The following is a 27,934-nucleotide window of genomic DNA, read 5'->3' as shown; positions in this document are numbered from 1 at the left end:
AAGACTAACACAGGACTAGGATGCAGGAATGAGTTAGGTACAGGAGTGGAACTGAAGGATCCTGGAATGAGACTAGGAACAAGCATGAACAAGTACAAGCGCAGAGGCAATCTCAGAACAAACCGACCCGATTGCCAAGGATATAAGGAACTTCCTTATATCGGGGAATCAATCAGGGCGCGCTGCGGAGCTAGGACCCGCCCTTGGCCCTACATGAGACCGGGCAGTCCGCGCGCAGGCACACGTGCACGTATGGGCATGGCCAACATGGCCGAGGACACCGCAGGAAGCTGCGGCCTGGCAGGACTGGCAACTACCGCAAAGGAGGTCATCCCGGGACCTGCTGTGGAAGCATGAAGGTGAGCAGGCCCGCACGCGCGGGACGGCCACAGGCAGGGCGCGTAACACCCACAAAGCTTCTTTATTTCCCCCATCCCCTGCATTTCACCAATAATACTGATGACTATCTGTAAATAAATAACACTGTATTAGAAATCTTAGATTGTAGCATCATGTTTAAAGTATTTGATGTTTTGCCAGGCAATTTCCTGTGGTCAGTTTAATATCTTAGTGCTCTCTATTTGGATACCAATTAAATCTTGGCAGAAAAGCCAAGCTTTTATTTGGTTCCTGAAGTGGAAGTAGTCATGTATTTATTGGAGCTCTTCTGGAAGGTGTTCCAGAGAACATGTGCTGCTCCTGTGAAAGATCCATTATGGGGATCTGTTCAATGATGGGATTAGTATTGAAGATGCAGGTGAGGATTTTAGTAGTCTGGACAGTATGTATAAAAATAGCCTTTTACTCAGGTAGGCAGACCTGTATCCTCTTAGGGCTTTGTACATCAGTATCAAAGTTTTTAATTTTATTCTGTTTGGTACTGGTAACCAATGTAATTTGTGTAAGGCAGGTATGACATGGGCACACAGTTTGCACACTTCTAGAAGTTGTACATCTGAATTCTGTATTATCTGGAGTCTGCAGAGGGCCTTATCTCTTAGACTCTTATATATTGCATTGCAGTAAACCAGCCAAGCAGTTATGGTAACATGAAAAATGAAGTAGATTTTTCTTCTAGATGAACAGGATTAGTCTTCATAAGTTTTGTAATTGAAAGTGGCAACACTTTACAGTTGTCTGGATTTGCAGCAGCATAGTGAGTTCTGAGTCCAGTAAAACTCTGAAGCTTTTCATCTGTGTCTTTAATGGAAGTTCATAGGTACCGAATGGGATTTCTAGTACAGTAGCTTGTATATGCAAGTTTTGTACCCAAGAATTTCTGTTTTGTTTGGATTTAGATGAGGTTTGGATTTTTTTGTCCATTCTTGTATGGCTATAAGACACTTGCTCAACTTAGTTATTATTGTAGGTGGGTCCGTGTCTATTGGTAGCACCAGCTAGATCTTGTCTACATAGATGTAGGCTTTTATTTATTTATTTATTTTATATACCGCCGCTCATCAAAGATATTGCGTCGGTGTACAGAGAACAAGAACATACACCGGAGGGTTATACATTAAACAAGTAAAAAACAAATGAAGCGTTATACATTAAACAAGTAGAAAAAAAATATATGAAGGCAAATAAAAATGGAGGATAACATGGGAAAACTAATATCAATTAAATATCATTTGGAAGGGAGTGGTAAAGAGTGGCGTGGTAACTTATAAATAACATGTCAAAGGTTTGGATTAACTGTGCCAGTAGTTTGAGATACATGTTGAAGAGTACTGATGACAGTATAGAGCCTTTGAGGACCCCACAGTTTAAGATCCAAGGTGTTGACAAGGTGTGAGCAAAATGAACAGAAATCAAGCTTTGTCATTGAAAGGGCTCTCCCACTTGTTTATTTGTCTGGATCGGTGCTTTCACTAATTGTTACTCATGCTGCCCCCATTTTTATGTTATGGCACCTGCTCTGAGCATGTGCGTGTGTGTGTGTGTGTGGTCCTGAAGAGATCAGCGAGGGTGTAATGTGATCATATTTCTTGGATCCTAATAGGAGTCGTGCTGCAGCATTTTGTAATAGTTGTAGTGGTTTAATTGACATGTAAGGAGTTGCAGTAGTACAGATCTGAGAATATTAGAGTTTGCAATACAGTATGAAAGTCTGGCATTATTAATAATGGTTTCAAATGATGTAGTATACGCAGATTGGCGTGACCAGATTTGATTACTTTACTGATGGGCATTTTCATTGTTAAGAATACAACTAGATGAGAACCTAAGTCCTGTACTTGATCTGAGGGATTTATTTGAAAATTGCCCAAGTCCAGGATGGTCAATTTAACTATCAAAGTGTTTCTACTCAGCCAGATGATTTCAGTCTTTTTGGGGTTTAATGTGAGTTTAAGTTGCGAAAGTTCTTGCTGTATTGCTTTCATATACTGTAATTAGAAAATATCAAGGCTGTTTTTTCATGTTTTGGAAAGTGGTATGTAAAAACTGTATGTCATCAGCATTCGAGAAGAAAGATATTCCTAGATTTGTTAGCAGTTTGCATAGAGGGAGCATGTAAATATTGAAAAATGTTGCTGAGGGCTGAGCCTTGAGGGGCACCTGTATCACACTGGAAGGAGTCAGATATATGGTTGCCCAATTTGACTTGGAATGTTCTGTTAGACAGAAATGAATAGAACCATCTGAGAACCTTGTCGTCAATCCCAATGTTTTTCATCTGCTGGCATAGCAGATTATGGTCCACTGTGTCAAAGGCTGCTGTTAAGGCGATTAGTATAAGGCAGTAAGATTCATCTGCGTCTAGCCCTCTTAAAACCAAGTCCATTAGTGAGAGGAGTAATGTCTCAGTTGAGTGATGTTTCCTAAATCTGAATTGATTTGAGAATTAGGGATGTGAATCGTTTTTTGACAATTTAAAATATCGTCCGATATATTTTAAATCGTCAAAAATCGTTAGGGCCACGATACAATACCAATTCCCCTGATTTATCGTCAAAAAATCGTAAATCGGGGGAAGGGGGAGGTCATTCAGCCAGGGTCCGGAACCCCCGCTGAACGACCTCCTGCAGTCGATCTGCCGGCGCCATTTTCCGTACGGAAAACGATTCGCGGCAGGAAATCGCTCCCGAACCCCCGCTGGACCCCCAGGGACTTTTGGCCAGCTTAGGGGGGCCTCCTGACCCCCACAAGACTTGCCAAAAGTCCAGCGGGGGTCCGGAACGACCTCCTGCAGTCGAATCGTGTTGGTCTATGGCCGCCGCCATTTTGCGCCGCCATTTTGCAAAATGGCGGCGCAGAATGGCGCCGGCTGAAGACAACACGATTCAATTGCAGGAGACCGTTCCGGACCGCCGCTGGACCCCCAGGTAATTAAGGCATTTGGGGGGGGTTCGGGAGGGTGGGGGATTTAATTTAAAGGGTCGGGGGTGGGTTTTAGGGTGTTTTAGTGTGCCGGTTTTCCTGCCCTCCCCCTTCCCCCGATTTAGCTACGGACCGCTGCTGGACCCCCAGGTAATTTAAGGCATTTGGGGGGGGTTCGGGAGGGTGGGGGATTTAATTTAAAGGGTCGGGGGTGGGTTTTAGGGGGTTTTAGTGTGCCGGTTCACGATTTTAACAATTTTCACGATACTCTAAACACCCAAACGGCGACGATACGATTCCCTCCCCCTCCCAGCCGAAATCGATCGTTAAGACGATCGAGGACACGATTCACATCTCTATTGAGAATAGAATATTTTGATCTTCCAGGTGATTATCAAGTTGGGATAACACTGCTTTCTCAAGAACTCTTGTTAGAAATGATAGGTTGGATATTGGACAGTAGTTGTCCCAATCGTCTGCTCTACCAGCAGGGCCGGAGGAACCACCAGGCGAACTAGGCCTGTGCCTAGGGCGCCGAGACTTAGGGGGCATCGTGGCAGGTGGCAGAATTTTGAAAGGGCAAAAAGTGCCCTGTCAAAATTCTTCCAGCCTCTGACTCGCCCTGCCTCTCCCCCAGTGCCACCCTCCCGACGCCCCCCCCGACCCCCACCACCCAGTGGTCCAGCGGAGGGCCCGGGAGCAATCTGCTGCTTCCTGGGCCTCGGTTGCCACTAAGCAAAATGGCTCTGGTGACCTTTAGCCCCACCATGTGACAGGGGCCAACCAATGGCATTGGTAGCCCCTGTCACATGGTAGGGGCTGAAGGTCACCAGCGCCATTTTGGTTAGTGGCAGCCGAGGCCCCGGGAGCGGCAGATCGCTCCCGGGCCCTCTGCTGGACCACCAGCGGGGAGTCAGGAGGGTGACATTGGGGGGGAGGCAGGGCGAGTCGAGGGCATGCTGCCTGCTGCGGCGCCCCCTAAGTCTCAGCGCCTGGTCTCCGGCTGCGCCGATCTTCCTTTCTTCGGCCATGTGATCAGCTAGACCAACTGCGCCGATTTCCTTTCTGTGTATATGTGAGATGTGGTGTGTATATGAGAAAGGAATGGAGCTTCTGTATGGATGTATGTAGTATGTATGTGAGAAAGGAATGGTGCTTGTGTGTGTATGTGATATGTATATGAGAAAGGAATCTGCCAGTTTAAAACAATTAAATGTGATAATACATATACCTCAACTTTTGTACTGGCAGCGCAACTTTTGAAAAGTTGGATGAAAGATGAAATTACTGAATTTTAAGCATCCCTCTTCTGGAAAATAAAATTTAACAAAGTGGGTAGAGACAAATACTAAAGCAAAAAAAAAATTAAAGTATTTAAAATGTTCATCTCAGCAAAATCACAAATTTAATATACTGATGCCAGGTGAGGTTTGTTTGGTGTTTTTTTTGAAGCATAATTTAAGCATGAAGACTAGAATAGTTCAATCTGAAACGGGTTGTTTTTTTGTTTTTGTTTTTTTTTTAAGCCTTTAGAAAATGTATATTTTTAAATGACTAAGACTGGAATCTTCCCATTTAAAAGGGAAGCTGACTAAGGATGTCTTTATGTTCCATATCTCCCACATGAATAGTCTTACGACTGATAGTTTGAAGAAAGACACTTGCTTTATTGCCTGAAAGCGTAAAACAAGAGAAGCTGTACGGTGTGGGGGGCTGTCCCTTGGGAGGACAGAACCTGAAAGAAGGGTGTCATTTTGCCTTCTAATAGGAATGTGGTTTTCTTATTTAACGGTTGGGAGCATCACTTTCACTTTTAGTAAAAGTGAAAAATGCTGCAAGTCTGAAAGCAAGGTGCTTCTGTGAGAGTATAATGTGTATGTGAGACAGGGAGGGTGCTTGTGTGTGTCAATGTGTGTGTGCGAAAGAGATGGAGCATGTTTTTGGCTGGCTTGTGGCTGTGAGAGAGGGCATGTGTGTGATTGAGCCTGTTTGTAAGTGAGATAGAACATGTATGTGATTGAAAGCTTGTGTGTAAGTGAAATAGAGCATGTGTGTGATTGAAAGCCTGTGTGTAAGTGAAATAGAGCATGTGTGTGATTGAAAGCCTGTGTGTAAGTAAGAGAGAGAGAGAGCATTGTGTGATTGAGAGAGACTGGTCAGAGAGGTGATGTGTGTATGTGTGAGAGAGACTGATCAGGGAGATGACTGGTATGTGTGTGCTTGTGTGTGTGTGAGAGAAAGAGACTGGTTGGGGAGGTGATTGGTGTGTAAGAGACAGAAACTGGACCTGAAGGTGTGACTGGTGTGTGTGTATGAGAGAGAGAAGAGACTGGTTGTGGTCCCTAAGGAAGAGGACTGTGAGGACAGCTTTAGCAGCTACTGCTGCTTCTGTTGTGGCCTGCAAGGGAAAGGAGTAGGAGAACTGCTGGAGAGGGTAAGTAAAGGTGGCTTTTTAAATTTATTTTTCTTGATTGACTACCATTTTAATTATTGGGTAGTATGTGATGTGTCTGCTGTTTGAAATATTTTATTGGTGTTTGGTAAAGCTTTCAAAATTTGCATGAGTCTTTAATTATTGAATATTCTATTCATCAGCTGTTTTGAAATTATTTTATTTGTATGATTTTGTAATTATGATTAATGATTTATATATCTTGATTTTATTGATTTGTTTCACGAGGAATGGTGAAATTTTTGTTTTTCCATTGTTACATTGTATAGAATCTGGCGAGATGCGTTTTACAGTTCAGTTTTTGTCTGCACATTTCTATTTATACTTTATGTGGCTTTATTCTGTATTTGGTGAGGGTTTGTGTTCTGCATGCAAAGACTGAGATGAAGCATTCTTTTAGCATGTGGTTTCTCTGTAGGGATCTGTAGTAGCTTGGCCTATTCTGCTTTCCTGATAGGATGTGTATTGATATTTTAGATTCTGGTGTACTATTTGTGGTATTCTTTTTCATAGGTGGGGTTGTTATTCTTTGAGTGTTGGCAAATAGTACTGTGTTGATACGGGAGGACCATGACGAAATACATCACAATAGGTATGATGCCATATGAATTCCAAGATGCAAAGTTTTCTTGTTGGCATCACAACAGTGCATGAAATTATCACAACAACTTGTATATTAATTTTACCTCAGAATGTCATTTTTCATGTAAAATATGTTATAAATGCATAATTTAAAATTGTGTGTGGGGAGGGGGCATCAGACTGTAAGGTTTGTCTAGGGTGCCTAATACCCTTGCACCGGCCCTGTCTACCAGACTTGTTTTTTATGATCGACTTTATCACAGCTTGTTTTAGTCCATTTGGGACAGTTCCTTCTGAGAGAGACAGGTTAATTAATGTTGTGATTGTCCGAGTGATAACTCTGTGTATTTGTTTCAGTGAGCTGGCTGGAATTGGGTCATGTGGGTGAGTGGCAGGTTTAATTTTAGTAATGATTTGACTAATTTTCAACTTTGATACTCTGTCAAATGCAGACCATTTAACTATGCATTCGATTCTTCAAGTGTTTTTATTGTGGTATAGTTAGGGAATTTATTTTTCAGTTTAATAATTTTGTCTAAGAGTGCGGTTGCATATTCATTGCAGGAGGCATTTGTGTAGTTGTCATTTCTAGAGATGGAAGATGTTGGTTCTTTAATTAAATGCTTAACAACATCCAAGAGCAGTTTAGAATTGAATATGACCCCGTGGATTTGTTTGGCATAGTAATCCTTTTTTACTTTATTGGTTAATGTACGGTATTTCGTAAGGAAGGATTTGTATTTCCACCATTGTTTCTCTAATTTTCTAAGGTTCATTTTAGTGCTTCTTAATTCTTCATTGTACCAGGGCTTCTTATGTTTAGTGTTATTCCTATCTTTCAGGTCAATACAGTAAAGTGCGGCCGCGGTTACCCTGCTTCTAACCCGCTTTCTACTCACAATTTGGCCGCATTAGTCCAACCCGCGATTCACTAACCCTTCTAACCCATCCTTACTGCCTCTTTAAATCAACGGGAAACCGCTTCTGCCTGCGGCATGTATATGAGATGTAAACGATCGGATTAGCTACTCCCTCCCATACAGTAACGCGCGCCCCGATTATCGCTTTTTAAACCTGCAGTTTTGCCGTGCGTTTAACCTGCTAACTTACCGCCTACCCTTACTCCTGCGTTAGAGGCAGGGGTAAGGGTAGGCGGCAAACTTTCCCCCAGCCCTCGCTCACCTGCCGTGGCCGGTGAGCGAAAAAGGGGCAGCCCAGTCCTCTCTACCCTCCTCCCGAAGCAACGAAAGCGAAAAAGGAGAAAAGCGACATATGAAGTGTAACTTACTTTTCTTGCAGCCCTCCTCCGGAGACGCACCGCGGCTCCCCTGCCTCCCGGGGGCTACCCCCTGCCTCCCGGGGACAGCCAGCAGCGAAAGACAGCACGGGCCCTCTGACACGATCGCTCCAGCTGCGGCCACTTCTCCTGCGTGCATTCAGCCTGTGCATGAAATTTGGCCGCTCAAGGCGTGACGTCACTATGTTTGGCGTCACTATGTGTGACGTCGGCGTTCGCTGATGCATTGCCTTGAGCTCCCAAATTGCATTCAATCACCTTCGCCGGGTTCAAGGCAGTGCATCAGCAAACGCCGACGTCACACATCGTGACGCCAAACATAGTGACGTCACGCCTTGAGCAACCAAATTGCACGCACAGGCTGAGTGCACGCAGGAGAAGTGGCCGCAGCTGGAGCGATCATGTCAGAGGGCCCTTGCAGGCATCCATCTTCGCCGGCGGGGCTGCTTTCGCCGCCGGCTGCCCCCGGAAGGCAGGGGGCAGCCCCCGGGAGGCAGGGGAGCCGTGGTGCGTCTCCGGAGGAGGGCTGCAAGAAAAGTAAGTTACACTTCACATGTCGCTTTTCTCCTTTTTCGCGTTCGTTGCTTCAGGAGGAGGGTAGAGAGGATTGGCAATCCCGAGCGTAGGAGAACCGTCCACTTTCTGGTACCTGTCATTTCAAATGTCATTTGAAATGACAGGTACCAGCGCCCCCAGGTTACTGTATAGGCGCTGTATAGCGCTGTATACAGTAAAATGGATTGCGCGGGCCTAACCCTTCTCGAATGCTTCTGGGACGCGGCTTGCAATTGCAAGCTATTTAAATACAGTATCGAGCGGTAGGTGAGCCGGACTGTGCATGCGGCAAACGCGGGTGCGCCCGGCACTAACGCAGCTCTTCCTACCGCTCCTTACTGTATCGGCCCGTTTGTTAATAGTTTTCGTCTGGGTAGGACTAAGTTTTTCCACCATGCCATTGATTATCTTATCCCAGGAATCAAATGCTGATGTGGGGTTGGTTTGATTTAGTTCATGGAGCTTATTTTCTATTGCTTCAGTGAGTACTTCCACCTCTATCTTTTTCCTGAAGGTAAAAGTATGTTTATTCTCTATTCTATTATGGTTTTGGTTGGTAAAGGTTATTTCTGCTTTCATTAACTGATGATCAGACCAAGGCAATATTGTGGGCGAAGTGTTGATTAGGCAATTGTTAGTGTTAGCAAATATTAGGTCACTTTATGGGTGGCTTTTGAGACAAATTGTGACCTTCCTAGGGCTTCCATTGCATCTAAAAACATTTCACAGTCTAAGGTTCTCAGAGTTTTGTCTACATGGAGATTAAAGTCTCCTACAATTAATGTAGATTCTGTGATGGAAACACCTTAGTAAATAATTCAGTGGCAAGCAATCATTTTGGAGTATCCCTGGGGGACAGTAGACCATTCCTATGTTTAATTGTGGATATTTTAGAATTGTAACCTCATGTGGTGGGTGGGTCTCTACCTTGTGAGGTATTAGCTTGAGTTCTTTTTTACTAATTATTAATATCCCCCCACTACTCCTGGAGGAATTCTGCATAAAAAAAATTAAAAATTCTGCACACAAAAGCCTAAAATTCTGCAAACTTTATATTGGTCAAAATAACACAATTTACATGACAATCTTTAAGTAATTACATTTTCAATTAATACAGAAAAAAGTTATTACTTAGAGATGCAGAATTTTAAATATTTTGTGCAGAATTTCCCTAGAAATTCACTGTAAGAGTGTCCCTTCCATTCGCTCTCCCTATTCCTCTGGCCACTTTGCCCTCTCAGGCCCCAACTCCTCTACCTGCCAGTATCTCTCCCCTTCACCTCTAGGCTCAACCCCTTCCACTCTATCGCCAGTCCCAGAGTTTGACCCTGTTCTCAGTACTGCCCCTCATACAGGCTCCCTCTGTCCCTCCCTCTCTCACACACATGTACCTCTCTTTAGTACACATACACACACCCTCATACAGGCTCCCTCACTCTCTCGCACACACACACATCCCCTCATACAGGGTCCCTCTCTCTTGCATACACACCCACATAAGCTCCCTTTCTCTCTCACACATACATCCTCACACGGGCTACCTATGTCTCTCCCTCATGCACCCCTTCACATAGGCTCTGTCTCACACATACACAATCCCTTCACACAGGCTATCACCCTCACATACACATGATCCCTTTTTCATACACACACGTACCCAATCTCTCACACACATACACACACCTTCACAATCTCCTCATATAGGCTCCGTCTCTCTGCTACCCACACTCAAGCAAGCCCCCCCCCTCCCTTCTCTCTCACCTCCTATGCTCTCTCTCACACCCTCCTGCTCACTCCCCTGCTCACTCTCTCTTTCTCTCTGCTCTCTGATACCCCTCTTCCCTTCCCCAACCACCTCTCTCCCTGCTCTCTCACCCTCCCCTCCCCCAGAACCCCTCCCCTCTCCTCTCTCACATCCCCTCCCCTTTCTCTCACACACAAACACACACACACACACATTCACACTCACTGGGGCCTTCATCTTCGCATGAGCAGAGCACCCTCTGTTCGTGGCACACAGGGGCCTTCATCTTTGCCGCAAGCAGAGCGTGTCCTGCGGCACACGGGGGCCTTCATCTTCGTGCAGTCCGTTCATGCCATGCCTGGGTCTCCTCTGCCATTTTCTGTGCAGAATTGCCATGGCAATTCTGCGCAGGGGGGGAATTCTGTGCTCAGCAGAATTAGCACAGAATTCCTCCAGGACTGCCCCCCACCTTGGAAAGTGAAATATGTCATAATTAACATTGGATATTGGTTTACTAGCACATTGTCTTTGTCATTCAGCCAGGTTTCAGTTATGCAGCAGATCGAGGGGTTGAAGTCCTCTAGAAGATCATTAATTAGTGGGATTTTTTTTTTAGAAAGAGATTGAGCATTCAGTAGGAACATAGTAAACATGAAGCAAGTGAAGAAGAGTTGTTACTTATTGTGGAGAGGATCGTCTTTGTGTTCCTTCTGTGTTTCTTTTTTCAGGTTTTCCTTAGTTCTCCCATATAGACCTTGTCCTAGTGTGACTTCAATATTGTATATTTGATCCATTTTGATAGTTAGGTTAGCCAGGGACCAGTAATTAATGTTATTATCACTTTAGGCTTGCACTTCAATCTCGCATGAAGGGGTGCACAAAGGGGCAAGCTCCTTTGTTAGGTTCTTTTGTGCACATGCCAAGGGTGCATGCTTCCCGGCACAAGCACCTCCAGCATTGCCGCCATGTTTAAATCACCTGGGATGGTGAGCGGGCAGTAGGCGGGTTTGCCTACCTGGTGCCAGTGGCTTCCCAGCTTCCTCCTCTTTCAGCAGGTGGGGTGAAGCACCTGCAGCGCGATTCCACACTGCCCACGGTGTCAGCGCATGGGCTGGTTGTTCCTGCTGCACCCGGGTAGGTTGTCCATGGTCTTCGGCATCGCAGCTGGGTTTAAATCGCCTGGGATGATGGGCAGGCGGTGGGCAGGCAGTAGGTGGGTTTGCCTACCTGGTGCCAGCGACTTCCCGGCTTCCTCCTCTTTCCGCAGGGGGTGGGGGTGGGGGGGTGGAGCCCCTGCTGTGGGATTCCCCGCTGCCCCTGGTGTTGGTGCACATGCCGGTTGGTCCTGCCGCAGCCAGGTAGGTTGTTTGCGGTCTTCAACGTTGCCATCAGGTTTAAATCACCTGGGATGGTGGGCGGGCAGTGGGCGGGTTTGCCTACCTGCTGCTGGCGAATTCCTGGTTTCCTCTTCTTTCTGTGGGGGGGGGGGGGGGGGGAGTGCCTGCAGCATGATTCCCCGCTGTTCCTGGTGTCGGTGCATGCGCCGGTTGTTCCTGCTGCAGCCGGGTAGGTTGTTCGTGGTCTTCAGCATTGCCGCCGGATTTAAATCGCCTGGGCTGGTGGACGACTGCTAGGCAGGTTTGCCTACCTGGTGCCAGTGACTTCTTGGCTTCCTCCTCTTTTTGTGCGGGGGGGGGGGGGGGGGAGGCGCACGAGCACCAGCAGCATGATTCCCCACTGCCTCTCGTGTCAGTTCCTGCTGCAGCCAGGTAGGTTGTTCACAGTCTTCGGCGTCGCTCTTTTATTGATTAGCTCTGTGTTAGTTGCTGGCACTGTGGCTTTATTAGTTTCTTTAAAGTATGAGTCTCTACAACCAAAAGTACATCATTCTCCAGGTATCTTACTATATAATATCTGTTAGAAATTCTAACAGTTATAGTTCCTGCCATAGAAGTTGAATCATTAAACTTAAGGTTTAACATTCTAGGGATCTGCCTTCAAACATACAGCACGAGCCTTTGGGAAACACTGCTTAAATCTACTTAAACCATTTAGGATCCCCACACTATCTTTTAATTACTGGGACCGAAAAGCTCTTATTTCAACAGTTAAACATGCAGTTTAAGTCCCACTGCCCAGTCCTCCCTGTAAAACAGTCAAGCAGCCTTAATTAATAATCAGGAACTGGGTATAAAGGTTCTGCTGTCACCTGCAATTCTACACCCACAAGATTTATGTTAGGTTTATGTTGTATAATACTCTGGATTTAAACATCAAATTTCTTAGGTTAAACAGCTTCAGTTTTACTCAAACCTTAAACAAATTTAATTGATAATTGTTTCAACATTAACTTGTAATTTACAAATCTGTGTAGTGCTAAGAACTTCTCTCTTATTCACATAATTTACTCTAATAACATTTGCAATTCCTTCTAGATAACCTGAGCCCCTAATGCAAATTAAACCACTCACTCTGAACAAAGGTTTTTCTTCTTTTCCCTTCCACAGAACTGCTACCACGGTAACCCACTTTCAGCAGTGTCTAGGCTCTAAATTTTATTTGCCTAATCCATAATCAAACACTTCCCTTGTTTATTACCATTCTCTCATGACTTAGTTTAGTTTCCCCGGGGTTTCACTAGGTATAGGAAAAGTTTCCCTTCACAGCAACTGGAACCAAATTTAGCTTATCATGTAGTTGGGAGATTCTTCAGGCTCTGCATCTGTATTATCTTCCTATGTGGAGAAGATTTGACAAACTGCCTTCTCTCTTTCCCATGTGCTCCTCTTTTGCTAGAGTTACTTATTTATTTCACCTGGCAGCTAGCTTCTACCTAAGAGAAAACCACACCCTGCCTGAATTACTCCCTACTGAGGCTCCCAGAAACTTTGTGGAGGCTTCTGGGAAATGTAGTCTTAGGAGCTGCTGTCTTAGCAGGACTTCACTCCTTTCCAAATTAAAGGAACCCTGACCAGGAAACTATAATCCTTTACCTTTTTTTTGGCACAGGGATTTAAGCCAACACCTAGAAACTATCACAGTCATCTTCACGTCCCACTTACTGTAACCAATCAAAACCGAATCCCAATTCTGACTGGGTGGCCATGATGGGCTTAGAGCTCTTTTGCTTATTTTGGTGACCTTTTCAGCCCTGTTGTCTTGAGCGAAAGGATTCTTTGAAGCATGTTTTTGAATAAAAGACTGAGTCCACTGAAATTTACTCTGAAACTTCTGAGTAGCAAAAAATAGGATGAAGATGGAAGTAGGCCATGTTTGGAGAGAAATGTAATGGTCCTTGATAAGGTACATAATCTCCTTCATGTTCTTTCTTAAGAGATTGTCTCCTAATAACAAAAAAATCAGTAAACTTTGTTCTGCATGACTTCCTTGAACCCTCTTTCCAAGTTGTTTTGTGAACATCAATGATTCTGGCAAATGATATTATTGTCATCTCAAATACAGGATAGGCTGGGCGGGTTTATATGTATTTCACACTCCTCCCCTCTAATCATAGGGAGTAAAATTACTCTTCCTTCTCATAGGAGAGGAATTAAGCAAAAGTTTGCGTCACAATCCATTGAATGCAACTAGTTGGTCAAATAGGCTTAGCAGTTAGCTATACAGAAGGATAGCATAGCATTCTGAAAAGAAAAAGCTTCCTAATGAAGTCCTGATTCTTGGGCTTATGGTCCAGAAAACAAATACATGCATGTAAGACTCCTGGGACCTCTAGAGAGCTAATTTGACCACCATTCTCTGATGAAGGAGTTGATATGGTTGAATCCTGGTGCTGACTAGACATGATATTGTGTCTGCCCATCTTGTTTACAGTAAATGTTGATCATAGGTGTTCCCATGTTGCCTTTTTAGTATCCAGTAGCAGAGGATGGATGTGCACTGCCATCAACTACTTAGGTGAATCCAGAGATTTCAGACGGTCAGGAAGAGGTGCCCTAGAATCTCTTGAGACCTGTAAAACAAAATAAAATGCCCCTTGCTATCTATTTCACAAAATCTGGAAAGCAAATTTCTGATGGAGCATGGTTTCCTGCAGGTTGCAGAGAGGGCTTCAAAAGGAAATCTAGGGAGTACTCCTCTTCAGAAACACTCTCCACAGAATTATCAGGAACCTATCCTATGGACAATTCTGACTTAGACTCCTTGATTTGTTGGAGAGGAGGCTGCTTCTGCCGAGATCATTCATTAAATTGTAAATCTGCCTGTGATTGAGACAGATGCTCATTTGCATGACTACTTATGTAGGGGTGACTGATCAGCCCTCAAAGTGATCAACATGACATGGAGGCCCAAAATAGAATCCATGCTGACATAGTCAACGTCAAAAGTGAAGTTACCAGAGGTGGGTAGGGGAGAGGACATTTTTAAAGACCATGCTGATGTACTCTTCCATAGGGGGTTGGCTCTTGGAAGACCAGTGCAAACTGGTCTTAGTTCAGAAAGTCGGGTGTTCTGTTAGGCACAATCATTTTGGAGCACAGAACATTTTGACCACATCCAAATCCTTTTAGCAGTGAATCACTGGGGAGAATCGAGATACTGTCACCTCTCTCAAGATTTAACATGTATCCACTTTAATTCAGAAGTCAAGACTCTTGAGCTCCTGTCCTGTGATGGTAACTAGAGTGCAAACAGGGACTATCAGGGTCTTGTCCCTTCTTTGGGGCCTGTCTTCAGACTGAAGAGTTGAAGCAGCTGAGGTCAACTTTAACAAGGCCTGACCACTATATTATCTCAACTGGTTCTGTGGGCCTTTTTAAGTAGTCATCAAGGTCAACTTCAAATTGGACTTGCTGGTCAAACAGGCTTGGTGCCTCCCCTTCTAAACCATTTGTGATGACATTTTCAAGCAGAAGCCACACACGATAACATAATGTAGCACTCCTCGCAATGATCCATAAGGGACATCTGGGACTACTTTGGGCACTATTTGAAGTTGCTGGCTTGTTTCTGAGTTATGGTTTGCAAAATAACTGATGCAAAATCAAAAGATTAATTTTTTCAAAAAAAGAAAAATTCAAAGAGGAAAATCTATGACTAAGTTACATGTACCAAACATTGCAATCATATGTTGAGATCAAGTGTCAAAAATAGAAATCAAAGAAAACAAATTACTGAAATAGTTCAGCTAGAAATACTAAGGGGCCAATTCACTAATGCTTTTCTCCCATTCTTTGACAACTGGAAAAGTCCTAAATGAGCCTATTCAAAGAAATAAATCACAAAAAAGCCTGAATATAAAAATTCCAGATTGTGAAAGAGACAGAAAGTCCAAAAACATGCTGATGCCTAATATGGTGGTATTAGTAATGTAGCAAAACATCCTCCTTCAATGACAGACAAAAACAAAACTCAAGGCCAGGAGGTCCAGTACCACACATGCTGAAAAGTTTTTGTAGAAAGTTCAAGAAGAATATTCAGGCATGACAATTGTGAACGTTAGTGTTGTACACCACTCAGAACATGGGATGATGTGGCATAAAAATGTAGTAAGCAAATAAATAAATATATATCAAATTTGATGGCATACTATACATCTCGTCACATGAAAATGCTTTCTAAAAGGCAAAGCAGATCTCATATAGTCTCAATATATTTAAAAATAACTTGTTTTTATCATTACTCTTCTGCACTTTAAAATATTGTACATAAAAGAATAGGATGACTAATTAGATTAGCACAGAGATAGATCCTTGAGGGTCAACAAGTCAAACCCAACTCAAGTTGGTAGTGACAAAAATTCATTACTGAAAGCTTTTGATGACCTTCAAGGAATGAAATGTGACCTCAGTTTAATTTGCAGTGGACAGACATTTATATGTTCCAATTGTCTCTAACCAGCATTCCAGTAAACCTCTAAAGTAATAAAGGGCAAGAACTGAACAGTCACAGAACATAAAATTCCCTTTCAACCCTAACACTGATTCATATAGGAGAATGTTAGGTCACTTTGGCTAGTAGCATGAAAAAAACCTGTGCTAATGCTGCTTTAATGTATGTAATGGAGGACATCTGCAGTAGTGTCATGTGTACTTTCCACAAGAATCTCAATTCAATAAACCTTAAAAGAAAGAAGGATTGATCAGCCTTATGGCTTGGCGATAACTATGTGCAGGAGCACAAGAAACTCAAGGTTAGAATAGTCATTTAGGATTAACAAAGGATGATAGTGACTTATGGGGAAGCTCTGGTTATTGTGCATAGGCCAAGTAATCCCTGTTGGACATGAGTGCCATAGCAGAGCACATCCATCAGATTACAAACTACACTAAGCAGAGAGAACTAGGAAAGAGACAGAATATACAAAGGATTATACAAGTAAGCAAAACTTATACATGCCATGCAGTAACAATCTATAAAGCTTAGACCTCTTTTGAGTTGTAATGCTTTCTATTGATTCACTGTATGTTTGCCTTGCACACTGTCCATGGCACAACATAGCAAGAAGGTACATTCAAGGAATAAAAAGCCTATGTAACTTATAGATATAGAACCTTACATTTCATAAATGCACATATTTTATTCTGAATATTAATTATATATAATTAATGCATTTATTTTATTATACTCCATTATAGTGAACTTTTAAGTGTGCCTATATTTATGTTTATGTGCATGTTAGCTATGTTTTATTGTTATATGCAATTTCTATTTTATATGCAGAATATTTAAAAAAGTTGTCAATAAATAAATAAATATAGGTTAGTCAACTTTTTTGCAATGACTGTTCAGTACTACTTTTTCATGTGGGCTTAACTTTTTCCATTGCTAAGACTACCAGAGCTTCTCAAATTCTTAATTTACCTGCTGTACATGATCTTTTTTCATCCACATTAGTAAAGTCTGTGTTAAGAAGCAGAACGGAAGTACAATGTATGTTTTTAAAAGGCTGGAATGAAAGCAAGAAGAAATACAAATGTTATGAGTCTAAAATTAAAAGGACAATGGAATAATTAAAGACTTTTTGAGATGTCCAATTCAAGATGTTTTATGCAATATATTTACCACTTCTTTTACATTTCTGCAGAAAATCAAAGTCTTTCAATTTTAATTCAATAGAAAATTTTGGCATTATTCACAAAAGTATTCAGAAAAGGAAAATGCCTAGGATTAAATGGATGTTTTATTTATATACAGTGCATTCAGAAAGTATTCAGCCCCCTTCACATTTCCCTCATTTTTTACATTACAGCCTTTTTCTAAAATGGATAACATGCATTTCTTTTCCTCCTCAATCTACACACAATATCCCATAATGACAAAAGGGAAATCAGGTTTGTAGAAATTTGTGCAAATAAAAAACCCCCTGAAATATCATATTTACATAAGTATTCAGATCCTTTGAATGACACTCAAAGTTGAGCTTAGGTGCACCCTGTTTCCATTGATCATCCTTGAGATGTTTCTCCAACTTGATTAGAGTCTACATGTGGTAAATTCAATTGATTGGATATGATTTGGAAGGCACACACTTGTCTATATAAGGTACCACGGTTGACAGTGCATATCAGAGCAAAATCAAAGACATGAAGTCGAAGGAACTGTCTGTAGACTTCCGGGACAAGACTGACAAGGCACAGATCTGGGGAAGGGTACAAAAAATTGCTGAAGCATTGAAGGTCCTGAAGAACACAGTGGCCTCTATCATTCTTAAATGGAATTAGTTTGGTTATCACCAAGACGCTTCCTAGAACTTATAGTGAACAATCGGGGGAGAAGAGCCTTGGTCAGGAAGGTGGCCAAGAACCCAATGGTCACTATGACAGAGCTCCAGAGTTCCACTGTGGAGATAGGAGAACCTTCCAGGAGGACAACCATCTCTGCAGCACTCCATCAATCAGGCCTTTATGGTAAAGTAGACAGACGACAGCCACTCCTCAGTAAAAGGCACATGGCAGCCCACTTGGAGTTTGCCAAAAGGCACTTACAGGACTCTCAGAGCATGAGAAACAAGATTCTCTGGTCTGATGAAACCAAGATTGAACACTTTGGCCTGAATTCCAAACATCATATCTGAAGGAAGCCACTTAGCAAATATTTGCCAACAGTGAAGCATGGTGCTGTGGGGATGTTTTTCAGCTGCAGGAACTAGGAGACTAATCAGGATTGAGGGAAAGAGGAACAGAGCAAAGAGCTGAGAGATCCTTGATGAAAACCTGCTCCAGAGCACTCTGGACCCCAGACAGGGGCACCCATTCACCTTCCAACAGGACAACGACCCTAAGCACACAGCCAAGACAATGCAAGAGTGGCTTCAGCACAAGTCTGTGAATGTCTTTGAAAGGCCCAACCAGAGCCTGGACTTGAATCCAATTGAACATCTCTGGAGAGACTTGAATATAGCTGTGCAGCAACGGTCTCCATCCAACCTGACAGAGCAGGAGAGGAACTGCAGAGAAGAATTGGAGAAAATCCCCAAATCCAGGTGTGATAAGATTAGCATCATAACTAAGGCTTTAGATTGCATTCGCTGCAAAAAGCACCAAAACAAACTACTGAGGAAAGCGTCTGAATACTTACAGTATGGAAATGTGGTATTTAGGGTTTTCTTTTTTTTATTAATTTGCACAAATTTCTAAAACCTGATTTCACTTTTTCATTATGGGGTATTTTGTGTAGCTTGAAGAGGAAAAACATGCATATTATCCATTTTAGAATAAAGCTGCAACATAAAAAATGTGGAAAAAGTGAAGGGGTCTGAATACTTTCTGAATGTACCATGAATGTGTGTGTAGGTATGTATATGAATATAAAGAGAGAGGGAGAAGTACTATGTACAGATATTAAAGTAATTAAAAGATTTTGTGACTGCATCTAGGAATGTTTATTGATTTTATCATGCTTTTAGTATTAACAAAACTTTTTTCTTTCATCTCAGGGTTCTGAGAAGATGCAATATCTTAAAGATGCAATCATGGCTCAAACTAATTATACTATTCTGGTGAGTAACAACAGTGAAAACTATATTTGATATTTACTTATTTCAGTTGAGCTCATAACTTTCCATTGGTAGCTGAAGGTGAGTCACATTCAGATACAGTAGGCATTTCTGTCCCCAGATGGTTTACAATCCATCTATATCTGAAGCAATGAACTTAAGACAGGCCATGCCTAAGTCAAAGAAAAAGGTTTCATCAAGGCCAGCATCCTGTCTCTGACAATGGCCAATCTGGGCAGATCCCAAAGGTTAGGTCCATTCCTTATCAATGGGGAGTGAAGTGTCTTGTCCAGGTCTTGTCCGCTTGCTGCTCTAAACACTATGTTACTCTTCCACTGCCAATATGCCTCTCTTTTTACTGTGGAGGCTAAGATGCAGAAAGAGAAGCATATGACAGGTCTTCAGGTTGTGGGAAAATGATTCCAACAACTTTTTTAAAAAGAGGAGGTGGGCAGTATGTATCAACCACTAGATAAATTGAAGATATGAAGACTTTCTAAAACTGACGTGCTAGTATTGACAGATACCAATACCACACAGAGGCACATCAGCAATTCATACTTTGATGGAAGATCATATGCAAGGTTGAATTTGTGGGGAATAACCAGGAAGGCAGTTCTGGCACTTCTTTTCAGGCTTCAAGGGCAAAGCAGAGCAGGGGTGTCTTCTCCAGCCCATCCCTTCCAGGTAGCCTGCAGGGAAGAAAAGAGAAGATAGTAAGCCTGGAGCACCCAGCCACTCTGCTCCCTGATCCTGCTTGTTTCCTCTCCCCCACTTCTTCTCTTGTATTGCAGGAAACAGAAGGGGAAGGGGCAGGGCCAGCGGAAGCTCTAGGCGAACTAGGCAGGGGCCTAGGGCAGCAGGGTTCCCAGGGCGGCAGCAAGAGAGAAGAGATAGCCGCTGCCGTGGCTGTCTCATCTCTCGTGTCGCTGACCGACAAAGCAACCTATCTGTCCTCACCCGACCCGAACTACCGGCTGAGTCGGGTCGGGTGAGGACTAGCATGCCATAGCTGGGTTTTTTTGTGCTCGTTTTGTTTTCGGATTGGGGGGGTGCCATTTTGGTCCTTCCCGGATCTGAATTTTTTTCCCGTTAATTTGCTTTAAAAAAAAAAAACCTGCAAAACCTGCTCATTCTTCAAATTTAATTAAGTATAAGCCCTCCCCCCCCAAGGCTCGCCCAAAGTCCCTGGTGGTCCAGCAGGGGGCCCGGGAGCGATCTCCTGTTCCCGGGCCATTGGCTGCCAATGATCAAAATGGTGCCGGTAGCCTTTTGCTCTTACCATGTGACAGGGGGCTATCGGTGCCATTGGCTGGCCCCTGTCACATGTTAGGGGGTCATCCATTGTGTAGGTCATTGTTTAGGTCATTAGTTTAGGGAAATAATCTGATACTAAACATTGCACAAAACTACAGTTTTATGATTAGGAACATTACCTATTGCAAGAGAAGTTACATTATGATCTGAGGCTAGGAATTTAGATGTGGTATTGAATTAGAGAATGATTTTTTAATGGCACAAGTAAGGAAAGTATTCAAGGTTTCATTTTTTAAATTGTGATTATTAGATCCCTTGAAGCAAATTCTCCCTTTGTCAGAATTTAGATTAGTCATTCAAGCTATAGTCTGTGCCAAGCTTGGATTATCTAAATTTCTTCTGCATATATTGTACCTTATTCAAAATGCTGCTGTTAAGTTAATTTTTGAGCTAAAGTATAGTGATAGTATTTCTCCTTATTTGTTAAAATTGCATTGGCTGTCAATAAAGCAGAAGGTGAAGTTTAAATTGTTAACTTTAGTACATAAATCCCTGTATTCTGATTCTTTTTCTTTGAAGAAAAAATAAATTCTTATGCACCTGCTTGCCCCCTGTGACCTGGTTCTCAGCATTTATTAATAGTCCCATCTATTGCATGTTAGGTTAACTGGAACTCGATCTAAAGTCTTCTCTGTATTGAGCCCTGACCTCTGGAACGCTATATCTAATAAACTTTGCGTTATAACTGATTATATGAAATTGCAAAACTTTTGGTGAGTGCGGGTTAAGTATTGTTTTAAATAAATAAATAAAATGTGTTGTGGCAGTATATTGCTTATATATGACCATGAGCAGATATATGCAATTACTTTATAACCAATGAATATGATATATATGTGCTTTATAAAATACACATATCTCTACTAGGGATGGGCATTTGGGAGAAATGAAATAGGGAATTAGATAAAATCTCCTATTTCGTTTCATTTCATCTCAAATGAAATGATTAAAATCTGATGAAATGGCAAGCCTCCATTGAGAGAGGGAGGCACCAGAGTTAATTAACTCCCATGCGTCCCAGCAGACACCATCATTTCACTACAAAGAAAGAGAAAAAGCAGCTTGAAGAGGACTACTGAGGCCTGGGCCTGAACCCGGGCCAAGGCCCAGGTGTCCGCACCTAGTCTTCGGGCTGGGCATTAGCATCAGGACCCGATTTTCCGAACAGAGCCCTGGCCTAGGCTAAAGCACAGGCATCAGGACCCAGCCTCTAGGCTGGGCCTGGGCCCTGGCCTTGCCCTAGGCCAAAACCCAGGTGGTCTGAGCCCTGGACTAGGCAGAAGCCCAAGCATCAGGAACAGGCCTCTGGGCCAGGCCCAGATGTCAGGCCTGGGTCTGGGCTGAGGCTCCAGCATCAGGACCTGGTCTCAGGACCAGAGCCCGACCTAGGTGTTGGGACAAGGCATTAAAGCCTGGGCCTTGCATAGAGCCTAGGCCAAATTCACTGTGACCTTCCATGGCCTAGGCCTACACAAGGCCAAAGCTTTGGCCTGGGCCTAGGCCTCATTGTCGAATCCCTCCTGGATCAAGTAAGTGGGGGTCAGGGAGGATCTTGGCCTCAGTATTCTTTTGGGTGGGAAGGATGGGTGGTGAGGATGGGAGGCTTCAGGAAGCCCCGTTTCTTTTGTTTACTTTTTTCTTAATGTTTATTTCATTTTTTAAACTAACTAAACAAATAAACATTACCCAAAACAAAATTCATGGGGAAACCCTCCTCAAAAATGAAACAAAAACAAAAACAAGAAAAGTTTACTTCTTCCCACCCCGCACCATACATGTGTATGTATGCTTACATGCAAACATATGCAATGTTTTAAAACTAAGCCTAATAATGCATTGAATGCATGTAATTTTCCTACCTATTTTAAAAATATTCGCACATATATTTTACTTGTATAAGCTCCGATTTATGTGCGTAATTCGGTCAATTTAAAACATGCACATAAATGAAATTAACTAGTTTACCAATTACATGTTTATATTACACTTTTCAGGCCCTTCAAGGTGGATTTCACTCAGGTAATCCTTTTCCAGGTCATCGAGACTTTCCTGGTTCTTCAGCCTGAACTCCCACCAGTTCACTCAGACCTCCAACCCAGTCAGTACTACACAATAAGCACGCATAATACCACTTATGCCAGATAATTAGTTATCAGGGCTGGTGGAAGCACTGGGCGAACTAGGCCTGGGCCTAGGGTGCCAACCATTAGGGGGCACAAGTCATGTGGGGCTGCAAGTGGCACCACCGCTCACGGCCCCACATGGCTCATGCCCCTTAATGGGTATGGTGGCACAACCGAGTGGGGGCGGCACCTTGAAGAGTACAGGCATAAGGGTGCCTAATCCCCTTGCACTGGCCCTGTTAGTAGGTGTAAAAAAATGCAAGTAAGTTGCCAAAGGTACATGCATGTCTTTTACAACAGCGACTTACGTGTTGCCCAATCTCATAATGCCCCATCCTTTTTTTATGTGTATATGTGCACGTGAAATTGAAAATATGCACATATTTTTGGATTTTATAAAATATGGAATACATAAAATACATTTGCTTGGATAACGTACAACCATCTGAACACCATTCTGTTCAGCAAGCAGTCTTAATGCCAAAAATTATTTTCTTCTTTGCTGCATCGCTCTGGGAATGTCGGGAAATATCCATATCTGCTGATTATAATACTTAAAAACAAAGATCCTGAGTGTATATGTGGATTAAAGATTATGTAATGTTTCTCAAAGTGACCTCATATACCATGCCCTGGAGGCTACAGGCTACGGAAGCTACAGGCTCAAAAGAGCTTTCAGCAGCAGGGGTCTTTTTGTGTATGATCAGTGGTTTCCTGTTTATTTTGGATTCTTTCATTATTGTATTGATTATAATACTTAGCCATTCAATTTCTCATGAATAGCTTTAGAACCATATCTCTGTCTGATGGAAATATGAATTTCACTAGCTCTGTTCCACGTTTTTCAACCACGTCTTCACCTGAATTCTCAAGCTGATCCAACACATTTAAAGGAGGCAATTGTTCTTCATTCGCTCTCTCATAAGACACATGTTATGAATTCCCCTGTAGCTGCGCTACGGGAGGCTTCTCACCACTGATTATTTTAGTAGCCACTCTCTGGACAGACTCCATTCTATTTATATTCTTTTGAAGGTAAAGTCTCCAAAATTGTATACAGTATTCCAAGTGAGGTCTCATCAGGGACCTATACAGGAGCAATACCACTTGCCTTCTTCTGCTGACCATTCTTCTCCTTATGCAGCCAAACATCTTTCTGGCTTTTGTCATTACTTTATCCACCTGTTTGGTCACCTTAAGATCATCAGATATAATCACCTTCAGATCTCACTCTTCTTTTAGATTTAGAAAAATTTCACCTCCAAAACTGTGCCTCCCCCTTGGGATTTTACAGCCCAAATGCATTACTCTGCATTTTTTAAAATTGAATCTCAGTTGTCAGTATGTAGACCATTCCTCGAGTTCACTGGATTCTGCCATATCTTTCCACATTTTCCTGGCTATCTATCATGTCAATCTATTACGAGGAGTACCACAAGGCTCCTCTCTCTCCTCAACCCTCTTTAATATATACCTCCTCCCCCCTCTGCCTACTCCTCTCTAAACTGGGTATCCAGCACTTCATATATGCTGATGACGTGCAGATACTCATCCCAGTAACTGACTCCATCACAAATGCAATGAAGATCTGGAACTCTGCCCTTTCCAAAATAAACAAATTACTCACTGACAATTTCCTGGCTCTCAATACTAACAAAACAGAGCTACTCTTTCTTTCTCCCCCTAACAACCCTTCTCGCTGTCTTTCCCCTTTCACCTCAATACCCGGCTACCCTCCCACCCAACTAGTCCGCAGCCTTGGCATAATGATAGACAACCACTTCAACCTTAAAAAATTCATCTCTGCTACTATAAAAAGTGGTTTCTTCAAACTCCACACCTTGAAGAGAATCAAACCACTATTTCACACTTCTGACTTCCGCACTGTATTACAAGCCATGATTTTGTCCAAACTCGACTACTGCAACGCTATTCTACTAGGCTTACCAAAAAGTACCTTACAACCGTTGCAGTTACTACAAAACGCTGCTGCCCGCATTCTTACCAACACTCACCGTCATGACCATATTACTCCAGTTCTTCAGTCACTACATTGGCTCCCAGTATCCTCCAGGATAATTTATAAAGCCCTCACACTCATACACAAAGCCATCCACAACCAAAACATGCAATGGTTCCCTGAATATCTCTCACTTCACAATCCGACCAGACCAACAAGAACGCAACACCAGGCCAAACTCCAAACTCCCTCTCCTAAACTCATAAAACATGCCACCACTAGAGAGCGCTCATTCATTATGGCAGGAACCTCCCACTGGAATAAAATGCCCTCCCATCTACGCCTTGAACCCTGCCATAAAAAATTCAAACAAATTCTAAAAACCTGGCTTTTCAAACTAGCGTACCCTGATTGACCTACTGACTCCCCTCCAATATAACGGTATGACCAATAGACTGATTCCCGACCAATGGACTCTTGAACAATAGATTTATTAATTGTATATATGTATATAATTCACGTTGCTAAGTTATGTTACATTGTGAACCGTCTATTGTAAAGCTTGTTGCTAAGTTATGTTACTTTGTGAACCGAGGTGATGTCTGCTGACGTGCCTCGGTATATAAAAAACCCTTAAATAAATGTTGCAGATTTTGGTATCATCGACAAAAAGTCAAACATTTCACAACAAATCTTCCAATGTCGCTCACAAAAATGTTGAAAAGAACTGGTCCCAGGAATAACCCCGGAGCACACCACTAGTAATATCCCCCTCCTCAGAGTAAACTCCATTTACCACAACCCTTTGTTACCTCCCACTCAGCTACTTTCTAACCCATTCAATCACACTAGGTTTCATACCAAGGGTGCTCAATTAATTTATAAGTCTTCTGTAAGGAACCGAATCAAACGCTTTACTGAAATCCAAGTACCCTACATCTATTGCTCTCTGTTTGGGTACTTTCCAGATATTTGTGACTTGGATTAGACACTGATGGAAACAGGATGCTGGGCTTAATGGACCCATGGTCTGACCCAGTATAGCATGTCTTATCTTCTTTTCTTCCCTTGATCCAGCTCTCTGGTCACCCAATCAAAGAAACTGATCAGATTTGTCTGACAAGATTTACCTCTAGTAAAACCATGCAGCCTCAGATCATGCAATCCACTGGATTCCAGAAACTACATTATCCATTATTTTAGATGATTCCTTTCATTTGCTCACCTCAGAGGTCAGACTAACCAGCCTGTGGTACCCAGTCTTCTTACTTCCACTTTTATGAATAGGAACAACATCTGTTCCTCTCCAGTCCTCTGGAAAAGAAGCATTGAAAAAGTCAGCCAGTGGAGCGGCAAAGGTATTCATATCAAGTTTAGTCCTGCAGTTGATTTATTTCAAGTTTAGTCCTACTGAAGTCTCTTTCAGACTAGAATTGTTTAGCTGCTACATCCACTGGTCTCTGATTATATTTTACCATTCTAATATGTTCAGAAAACGTGCCATCTCAACAGCTGGCCCACACCACTGGAACGCGCTTCCCCACGACCTTAGACGAGAATCCTGCCCAGCTGTCTTCAAAAAGAGACTAAAAACATGGCTATTTAGCCAAGCCTTTCATGATATTTAACTCACCTTACATACAACTTGACTTTACTTTCTTCTGACTATATGAGAATTTCAAGTTCTCCTGTTTTGGATGAGCTTAGTATCTAACATGTTTATATAATCTCCCTTGTTCTTATATGTCTATGCTTAGACCAGCGTATTACATTTCCTGTTAATTTTTGATTCTCTAACGTAGTTCTCTATACCGCCTTAAGGCGAAATTGAAGTTAATTGTAAACCGGTACGATTTGTATCTCTACAAGAGTGTCGGTATAGAAAAAAATAAAAATAAATAAATAAATAAATGTTGTACCCTGCCTTGGGTGAATTTCTTATTCGGAAAAGGGAATAATAAATTCAAATAAAATAAAGGTTGGCAACTATGGTGCACAAGTGCGCTCTGTGCTTGGCTTTCCTCTTTGTTTCATCCAAGTTTCCATTTCATGACCATTTTTTTATGTCATCGCCCCAGACTTCTCTCTCTCAAAATTGATGTTTTTAATGTTTTGAAACATGTTGTCTATTAATAGACTGGTTTTCATTTTGTCAACAAATGCTATTTTCAATCTAGCTTCCATTGAATCTGTTCTTTTCCCCTTATTTATAGGGATGCGTACAGAAAAAAACAATTAATTTTGATTCATTTTCTTATTTTGTTTTTTTTTATTTGGGTTTCGGTTTGTTTAATGTTTATTTCAGTTCAGTTAATTTGCCAAACCGAAATAAACATTAAATAAATAAATAAATAAAAAATAAAACAAGGAAACATGACAGCAGAAAAAGGCCATACGACCTATGTGGTCTGCCTATCCACACAAACGTCTCAACTTTACAATCCCTTCCATCCCCTCAGAGGTGGCAACTGTCTTAACTAAGCTAGAATCTCTCAGACCTTCTGCTCCCCTATTCTCTCATGAAAATAGATTCATTAGTTTTCAACTAATGCACATCCATATTTATTTAACCATCTTTGGAGGTCATTTATCAAAGGCTTATCGCATGCGATACGGCCATATTGCGTGTGATAAGCCTCTATCGCATGCGAAAAGGGGCTTTTCGCATGCGATATCATGCAAATTAGGGGAAGGGGAGGAGTTGGGGCAGGGAGGGAAGGAGTCAGGGCTGGGAGTGGGAGGGGGCAGATTCGGTGGTGGCTTCGCTGCCGGCGATAATGTTACTAACGTTATTGTCGGCAGTAGCACACCGAATAGCACCACCTTTCACTCCAATTTTTTACACTTTAGTACATTAAATCCTTCTAGACACTCTATTCGGTTGACCTTTCTGGTGTTCCCCATGCTTAGTTTTTATTCTATTTAACACACTTTCATGGTTTTATTTTCCTTTAGTTTCCTTCCAACTGTCTTTCTGTCATTTTTGTCTTGTATATGCTCATGAAATGTTATCCTTAATCCATCAAAAACTGAAGTCATGTTCATTTTGTTACCTGCTCTTGTTTCATTTTTTGATTATGCTAAAAGTCTTGATCTGATCTTCAGGGGCAGGCAATCTCCAATCCAAATGAATACCAATCTGTTTTTGTTATGAGGATATCCCTAGTGAACATGCATCAAATAGACATAAGAACATAAGAAATTGCCATGCTGGTTCAGACCAAGGGTCCATCAAGCCCAGCATCCTGTTTCCAACAAAGGCCAAACCAGGCCACAAGAATCTGGCAATTACCCAAACACTAAGAAGATCCCATGCTACTGATGCAATTAATAGCTATGGCTATTCCCTAAGTAAACTTGATTAATAGCCGTTAATGGACTTCTTCTCCAAGAACTTATCCAAACCTTTTTCGAACCCAGCTATACTAACTGCACTAACCACATCCTCTGGCAACAAATTTCAGAGCTTTATTGTGCGTTGAGTGAAAAAGAATTTTCTCCGATTAGTCTTAAATGTGCTACTTGCTAACTTCATGGAATGCCCTCTAGTCCTTCTATTATTCAAAAGTGTAAATAACCGATTCACATCTAATCGTTCAAGACCTCTCATGATCTTAAAGACCTCTA

The 27,934-nt window shown here is 42.3% G+C and overlaps 1 protein-coding gene across 1 annotated transcript in view; it reads left to right on the top strand.

Annotated features, from left to right (window-relative positions):
* CHAT (choline O-acetyltransferase) overlaps positions 1-27,934 on the top strand; it is a 159,570-nt gene that overhangs the window by 106,190 nt on the left and 25,446 nt on the right. The window contains exon 13 of the mRNA XM_029610699.1: positions 18,848-18,910. Coding sequence (XP_029466559.1) covers positions 18,848-18,910 — 63 coding nt within the window. The remainder of the gene's footprint in view (positions 1-18,847; positions 18,911-27,934) is intronic.

This window comes from Rhinatrema bivittatum, chromosome 7 (genome assembly GCF_901001135.1).
Source record: "Rhinatrema bivittatum chromosome 7, aRhiBiv1.1, whole genome shotgun sequence".
Classification (NCBI taxonomy): Eukaryota; Metazoa; Chordata; class Amphibia; order Gymnophiona; family Rhinatrematidae; genus Rhinatrema; species Rhinatrema bivittatum.
This window is presented reverse-complemented; position numbering and strand designations above follow the sequence as displayed.